Here is an 8,648-nt window from a genome sequence, read left to right on the forward strand (position 1 = left end):
CAATAAGGAAAGATATTTGAGAATTTAAATGGTCAAGTAGAATGAAAAAATAGATAGCAGAAGAAATACATCTGGCCAATAAACATGGAAAGATGCTCAATTTCACTAGTAAACAAAGAGCAAAAATTAAAATGCCAGTGAAGTATTTCTTAGCAAAGGTATGTGAGCAATATAATGCCCAATATGGGGAGAGGGCAAAGATGGAGTATAAATTGCTAAACATATTTCCTCTGGAAGAACAATTAGACATCTATCAAGATATAAAGTGTGAACTGTGATAGCAAAATTTGGGGATACAAGTACTTTCAAGCATTGCTGGAGGTCTGGGATACCATCTTATGTAGGGCCCTTTGGCATTATCTTCCAAATTACAAACACAGATGCTCTTTGACCCAGTAGCCTACTTTTGGGAACATCTCTGACAGATAAACCCACACCTAAGAAAGCGACCAAAGAACAAGTTGATGTGTTGCCACATTGTATACAATGACAAAGATAAGAAAAAAGCTAAATATCTACCATTAGGGTATGGGTTATATAACATACACTATGGCCCACCCAGTCTCTATAAATGGAATACTACACATCTGTAAAAAACTAACAAGGAGTTCTTTCAATCCCAAGATTCACAGGTAAGTGAAAATAATAAGGTGAAGGAAAAAATAGAGATTTCACCATATGAATAAAAAAACGAAAGAAAAAATAATCCAGCTGCACCGACTTGCATAAGCCTAGACGTTATTTGGAAGAACCTATGAGAAAGCAGTAAATAATGGCTGGAGGATGGGGGTGGAGGGGACAGGGATAGGAGAGAGATTTTTCGATGTGTATTTAAAACAACTTTTTGATGTTTGAATCACAGGAATTAATTACTATTTAAATTTTTTTTTTTTAATTAGTGAATGTAAACTTTTGGAAGCAGCAATTCCACTGCTAGGAATTTATCCTTTGCAAACACTCAAAGGACAAAAGAAGACCCGCGCCTTGGGAGTTCATTTTGCCATGTCTGTACCACGGAAAAACCACCGGATCAACCTTCCTGAGGTTTGGAGAATCTGGCTTTCCCCAATCCAAGGAATACTGTCCTGTCTGGGAACAGTGTGAAATGGCTGGGCAGAAAAGATGACACCCCCCACCCCCACCCCACAGCGTCCCCTGCGGACTGAGTTTTTTAAATGGTTAAGTCTCAGATGGCTCCCATAATACGATTCCGCTATCGCTAACTTTTGTATAAAAGAGAGGGGAAATTTTCTGAAGCACCCCTGAACCTGCGAACGGGGCGTCTATTTCTAGGAGGCTTCTACCGCCTCTTGGTTTTGTTTTTGTTTTTGTTTTACACCTTAAGCTTGTATTGCTTTTTGAATTTAAATTCTCTACCTACTCGTCTACACTGGCTCCTCGCAGGGTGTCCTCCACGCGCCCCGCCCAGGCTGCCTGAAGCTCCGCGGGTGGCCGTGGTGGGTGGTGGAACAAGCAAAATACCGAACAAACGGTGGCTTTAATTTCCCGGTTATTTCAAGCTCCATCGGAGGATTGGAGGCGTGTGAATTGGGCGGGGAGGAGTGGCACGGGTTTATCCAGTTATTTCCCTGGTTGGCTTTGCACTAAGCAGTGGCAGAGAGCCGGGAGACTCACTACCGCCCTTCTGGCCGTGCCCTTCGCAAGACCTTCTGCTCCAGACGCGGCCGTCCTCTAGGAGGCTTCGCAGGCCCAGTAAGAGGACCATATCTGAGCTTTTTCAGGTTATATATTTCAGCGGTTTCCAAAGTTGAGAATTGCACAAAATTCCGAAAATATGGCGCCGTCAACTTTATATTTTAACAATTATTCTGTGCTCTGGCATCATCATCATTTCACATAAGCAACGACTTTGCAACGTCAGAAAATAAGGTCATTTCGGAACAGATGTTCTTCCAGGGACGGGCCACTACCCGGCCTTTTACCTAGTGAAATTCCTCGCGATGCGGATGGTTTTGCCTGCTTTCATTCATTCGGCAAATATTTACTGAGTGCCTACTGTATGCGTTTGGGGAGATCACGTGGGTTTGGCGGGAGCGGGGACAGTCTCCTAAGAGGTCCCTGTTCAGCATCAAGGGAATCCGGCTCCCGGCTCCCGGCCCCCGCCTCTCTTGAATTTAGTGCCGACGCCCTTCGACACCCCGGCAGGGCCTCCACGGCAGCTCAGGAGCCCCACACGTCCCTGCATGCAAAATGGACTCTCGGTTGGTAATTTTAGCACCAGCAGCCCCATTGGGTCGGTCTGGCACCTACTAGGTACTCAAAATGTTTGTGGAATGAATCAACTAGCAAGCGAAGGGCAAGATCATGGGGAGAACATGGGAGAGTTTGTTCCCAGGTCTTTGCCGGTTTGGCGGTGGGGAGCAAATGGGGGCACAACCAGCATCTCAACAGCCTCCACCTGCCCCACCCACCCAGCAGGCACTCTGAGCCCTGGCTTTTCTGGATCCACCACCTCCTCGGTTTTGTAGGCCAGATCCCATCCTGATGCTGCCACCCCTTTCCGCAGTCCATTGCCAACTGGCATTCGCAGCGGAGAACCTCCAACCTTCCTCCAGGATGGGCGATGGACAGGGTGCAAACCAGGCGCCTGATCACCACCGGTCCTGGGGATTTCCTCGGAAGGCCCACTGTGCCTGGGTGTCCTCCATCAGCTTCTTAATTTGGGGTACAGACCTGCCAGGATGCATTGCGGGTAACCAGCCACCCACTTTCCCAGAAGGGTCAGGCTAATTTAGTTTATGTAAAACAAACAGGACATAGAGGCAAAATTCATTTGCTTCATAGACTCCATTGCCTGCCCCCAACTCCTGCCCATTTAAAATGCAAATCAAAGAAAAAGTGAACTGAGAGGGAGCTTAGGGTTACTACACCCCAGTGCGGGGGGGGGGGGGGGGGTGTAATTGAGGAACTGGCATAGAGCCAACAGGACCCGTTTTGAAACCCTCTCTCCCTACATGCTGCGCAGTGGGTGAAGCCTCAGGGACGCACGCTGCCGCTGTCTGCTCCCTCCCCTCGTCCCTGACTACCTACACGCTGTCCTAGCCTCCCTGCCCAGCCACGTCACCTGGGGACTACATGGGAGCTCAGACCCCTCGGGGTGTGTGCACTGCATGCTCATGCACGCTACAAGTGATGATCAGCAGAGGATCTACTGGCACTGGAGTCCAAGAGATCACCCAGGGTGGCAGAAACAGCTGAGAACACAAGGAGCCACCAAAGGTGCCATACAGTTCCCCGAAAATGAAAGTGGTGCCCGCAAGACACCAGCAAGAGGACACATTTGGCTGAAGGTCTGCTTCTGTGGGGGGAGATGGGGTATGGATTTAGGGAAAAACAAAGACCGAAATGAAGGGGCCTGGCATAGACCCACTGTGAGAATGTGAGCCTTTCTCGCAAAAACAAAGCAAAAGGAAAAACATAACAGACGGAAAACAAAAACAACCTCAGGAAAAAAAAATCGAATACTCTTATAAACCCCCAAGCTAAAATTAAAAGCAAAACACCCAAAGTGCAATCCCGTACATGAATTATTTAAACCTTTTAAGACTGCTTGTGTGTGTGAGGGGGTGGGGGCTGGTCCTGGATTTCCGCATCCCTTAACAGGCTTATATTGAGGCTACAGGCTCTGTGTCTCACAATCCAGTGCGCCTTCCAATACAACACTCTGCCTCCTGCCTTCTCCATGGTCAAAACACTTCTTTGGGAAGGTGGGCATCTGGGCATGTGTGCCCCCGTGAAGCTGCCATGACTTGACTGCTGGGGTGAGGCCTGCTAGGTCCAGAGTCCACTGGGTCCAATGGCTGCTATAAATCCAGGTAGAAATTGAGAGGTTGCCAGTCAATGCTGAGCCCAGACCTGTCTGTTCCCACAGGCCCCTCCTAGCTCCAGCCCCTGAAGACTTGGCCCCTTTCCTGGTGTCCTCAGATGTGTCTGCTTTAGCCAGGACCCTGCCTGGTGTAGGCCATTGTGCTGTCGGTGCTTCCACCGATGCATCTCGGCAGCGCAGGTCCAGCACAGGCCCCAGATTCTCAGGAGGGGGCCAGACCTCCTAAATACGATGGCTCCCTGCTCTACACCCACATCCATAGTAAAGGGAACTCTTTGGCTGCAGCCAGAGGCTCTGGCCATCCTGCAGCCTCCCACTGAGCCAGCTGAAAGCATTTCCGCAAGTGGGTGGTGGTGCTCCAGGAGGAAGAGGTAGCCATTCAGTCAAAACCTCCCGCACTCTTCCTGTCCCTCTGCTCCCAGACAGAAGGGTGCGGAGGGGTTTGGAGCCAGGCCAGGTGTGCTGCAGGCCTCAAGGTGCTGGAGTGTCCCTCGGGCAGCCTCTGAATCCTGCTCCCGCTCAGGCCAGAGCCGGGGCAGAAGGTGAGGCCCCCGTGGGGTTTGGAGACCCAAAGTTGTGAGGGAACACCTTGGGTGAGCTGGGGCGGGCACTAGGCATTGTTCATAACATTCGCTGGGTCGGGTGATGCTGGCAGACAGCCATTCCCGGCTTTATCCAGAGGGGTTGTTGAAGTGGACTCTGGATTAATTTGGGAATCACATTGGTGCCTCTGAGAGTGTGGGTGTGGGCGCAGATTGTGAGGTTTGGGAGTCAAGGCTGAGAGTGGTCCCACCTCTTCTGACTGCAAGGATCCCGGCTCCACTGAAAAAGGCCCTTGCGCTGCTGAGGCTGCAGCGAACTTAAAGCCAGGCGGCTCTCCTTCCATCTACTTCCTGCCCTAGGCTGGCTCGCCCTTTCCAAATAGGAAACAAAAGGATTCCCCAGTATGTCCCCTCACCCATGGGCAGTGCTCACAGAGGTGTGGGGTGGCCCAGGCGGCTGTTTGTTCCCCGAGGAAGCTTAGCTGCGTCCTCGGTGGGGTGTGTGCAGTGCCTGTTGTGTGTACACGTCTGTCATCCTGGTGGCCTTGTTTGTGCCCCAGGAGCATAAGGCAGCCTCCATTTTGAGGCAGGGGATGCAGCAAGGTCGGCCTCCCTGGCTCCCTGACCCACATTTTGCAGAGGCAGGGAAACTTGAGCGATTGGTGGAGCGAGGGTTCCTCGAAGGGGACTGGGGAAGGCCGCACTGTGTGGTCTGCAAGGTGACGCTGGACCTCCTTTCATCAGCCGATTCTTGACCCCTTGGCTGCTCACCTCCCAACATAGCCTCTGGGCCTAGGGGGGTGCAGAAGGGGAGGCCTCTGGGGAAGGAGGCCCACTGCCTGAGGCAGGTTGTAGGTCTCCTCGGAGCTCCCTTCCCTTTCCTTCAACAGGCTATTTATGGAGAACTTGCTGGTGGTTTGCAGTTTCATAGACAGTATCTCTGACCCTTAGCACAGCCCTTTCTTTGTACAGATGAGGAAACAGAGGCACAGAGAGGCAAAGAAACTGGTTCAAGTTCAAAGGGCTGTGAGGCCTGGATTCCAAACCAACTTTGCTTAATTCCAGCGGCAGCCTCTGCTCTAACTCCCCTGCACCTTGGGACTCCCTCAACAGATCAGATCTTCTACCCCGGAGCAGAGCCCTCACAGGAGCACGTGCTGAGTGGAAAAGAGGCAGAAAGAAGGGCAAAGACCCAGACGGAGTAGGCCTTTTTTCCAGAATCTTCACCCCACCAGCAGCCTGACTGTGATGGCAACCATCTACCTTCCCCCTTTTTATGATTTCCTCCACCAGTACTTTGGGAAGATGTGTCCTCAGAGGTCAAAGGCAAAATGTCCTCTCCCCTTAGAGCATACTGGAGGGACATTCAGCCAGGGGCCAAGGTGCTGCAGACTCCCCCTCGCTATTGTGGGAGCAGGCGGCCTTCATAGGTCAGAGCCTCTGCCCTGGGCCCAGTGGGGCTGGGTGACACAGGTGACACTGGCTAGGAGGGATTAGCAGTAAATGACGTCCCTGGTATCTCAGGCCCATGATAACCTCCTGTCATTAAATGGAAAGGGGCAGAGGGATTTATAAGGGCCCTGTTTACCTTTTGTTTCTTTCAGATGTGTAAATTCCTCTTTTGTGCTCTATTTCTATTCTATCGTACAAGTGTAAGGGCATTGTTATATTGCCAACATGCATTTGTAAAAGTACACCTGACAAAAAACACACACAAGCTGCCCCCACACACCAGGGGTGGGGTTGGGGTGTCCATCGCTTCCTGGCTGTGGATTGCTCCACAGGGTGGAGGGTCATTTTTGACTCCAACCTTCTGTGAGTCTACACCTGGGAGTTCACTGATATCTATACACAAAATCCATTCGATCCATGTGAAGAATTAGTAGAGCAGAAGGGGTGGCGGACAGGCAAAGAACTCACAATAGTCCAGGCAGGAGAAAATGACTACTCATAGATGGAGTGTGATGTGGTGAGTGTCCGGCAGGGATCTGGAGTCCTTAATTTGGGAGTTTGGGTTTAGGGGGCTCATTCCTCTGTTTCTGGAAGCCCTGGGGATTATGGAACTCAAGCTGGCTGCTAGCGCCTCATATCCAGGACACTCCACAGTCTATTGAATGGGATCTACTTTAATCCCAGGTGCCCAACAAGTCCACACACCTGTTGGAATCCGTGCTGTGTGGACCTGTTGGGCACCTGGGATTAAATTAGATCCCTGTGCCCTGTGCTCTGCTACGATCCAAGACTGACCCAGAGCAGTGCTGGGCACTCACCTCTAGGTGACCATACCTGGCACCAGGAGTGTTTCCTAAAGACCAGGGTCCCTGAGTCTGTGTCAAAGGTGGTTATCTGTCAATTTCACATTGGGCTGCCTCCTTGCTTGATGTAAGCCCCCATTCCCAGAGCCACCCAAAGCCAGTGGCTGTGGGGAAGCTGTGTGCGACCAGATCACAGTGTCCTAGTCTGTGTGTGGGTAACTCAAACACAGCCCGGCTCAGATCAGACAAACCCCAGGGCCTGGCGCTGGAGCGACCTCAGGCCAGCATCCGTCAGGCTAGTTCCCCTTTCCCAGGCAGAGGCCAAGGAAATCAGCTCTGGCCGTTTTCTCTTGAGGCCCTCAGGCTCGCAGGAGCGGCGCTCAGAAAGATGGCACAAGAAAAAGCGGGAGGAAGCCGAGCGAGGAAGTTGGAGGAGGCCGAGGCAGTCGTTACCCTCCAAAGGCCTCTTCTAGGCGCCGGGTCGCCTGGTCCCGGGACTCGGGGATGGTGAGGGAAACAGACCTCCGGCTCTGGCCGCGGCCTAGGATGGGCTGAAGGCAAGACCTCAGAATCCCCTTTCTTCTTCCAGCTCGCTAGGCGAGGCACAGATCCGGCAAAAACCGAGACTGGAGCTTCGCGACAGGCTTGCTTTGGGGGCCAGGGGAGCCTCCGCCTCGCGGCGAGGAAGGCAGGCGGAGCTGGGCTTTCGGACGCAGTCCACAGGCGCTTGCAGGGAGAGAATGCTGAGAAGGCGAGCTCGGCGGAAAGAGTCAGGAAAGACGAGAGAAGGACGATGAGCGAGGGAGAGCCGGGGAGACGCGAAAGGCCAGGTTGGGAGAAGGCCGCATCGAGAGCCGGCTGGGCCCAGGCGCCGCAAGGAAGTGGGAACCGAGAGAGCGAAGCCCAGCGGGCGAGCTCCGCGCACGCCGCCCTCCGTGTCCCGGTGCCCTCTCCCGGGAGCAGCCGGTGGCGTCTGCGTGGCTGGGATTGGGAAATAAGGCTGGGCGGGGAACGGGGAAGCACCCCGGCCGCTGAGCGGAGCCCCGGCCTTTTCCTCGCGCGGTTCCCGACGCTGGTCCCTCCTCATCCTGACCCCGCGGAACGCTCGTGACGCTTTCCTCCGCACCCGCCGCGAGGGCCGCGGGGCGGAGACTCGGCTCTCCGCATCCCGCACTCCCATCTCGGCCCCCGCCACAGTCACCCGCCCGGATGGGCCTGGAGTGAGGCACTGGCCCGAGAAGCTGAGAATTATAAGGCAGTGAAATGGGGATCTCTTCGTCACCGGTCGCCGCTTTGTCCCCTGCAGTCGGCTAAACGTCCAGCACACAATAGACGCTAAAAATAACGTTTGCTGAATGAATGACTGAATGATAACTGACTGAATGAAATACGAAGTGGGAGTTGGAGGCTGCTGGAAGGTCGGAGGCCACATAGGGGAAGGGAGGGGGCGTCCAGGGGACCTGGGCTTCTAGCTGTCCTCTTACCTCGTACCAGGATGCGGCGGCAGTGGTCTGCCTCGCCGAGCCCAGGCTGTCCATCGCTGTCGGCGCCGCTCTCCCTTGAGCCCGCGGGGCTGGAGGCGGAGGTCCCGGCAATTTCTCTGGGGCTGCGGCGGCCGGCATCAGTGCTCGAGTCCTCCGCTCCTCCGCGGTCCCCGCCTCGCCCGCCGCGTGACTCCCGGCGTGCGGGGCCGCGGTCGCGCTCGGCGCCCCCATCGCCCATGCCGACCGCCACCTCCTCCTTTGCCACCGCCCGGCCAGCTTGGGCTGGCGGAGCCAGCGCCTCCCCGCCCCTCGCACCCCCCGCCCGACTCCTCCTCCTCCGGCCCCGCCCCCGCACGGCGGCTCCACCCCTCCCTGCTGATTGGGCGTGAGTCGGGGTTCTAAGACTCCCAGCGGCTCGCAAGGAAGCTGCGCCACCCGGTTGGAGGGGGGGTCGTTGGTCCCACTCCTCCGCCCCTAGTCTAGCCCTACACCCGGCCCGGCAGAGGGAGGCCCGGGCGTC

General features: G+C 54.4%; 1 protein-coding gene across 1 annotated transcript in view; it reads right to left on the reverse strand.

The window, feature by feature from the left end:
- The window catches only part of VAX2 (ventral anterior homeobox 2), a 28,641-nt gene extending 20,248 nt beyond the window's left edge, over positions 1-8,393 (reverse strand). Inside the window, exon 1 of the mRNA XM_047779212.1 lies at positions 8,129-8,393. Coding sequence (XP_047635168.1) covers positions 8,129-8,366 — 238 coding nt within the window. The 5' untranslated portion in view covers positions 8,367-8,393. The remainder of the gene's footprint in view (positions 1-8,128) is intronic.
- Between the last annotated feature and the right edge of the window lie 255 nt (positions 8,394-8,648).

The sequence above is a fragment of the Phacochoerus africanus genome, chromosome 5 (genome assembly GCF_016906955.1).
Source record: "Phacochoerus africanus isolate WHEZ1 chromosome 5, ROS_Pafr_v1, whole genome shotgun sequence".
Lineage (NCBI taxonomy): Eukaryota > Metazoa > Chordata > Mammalia > Artiodactyla > Suidae > Phacochoerus > Phacochoerus africanus.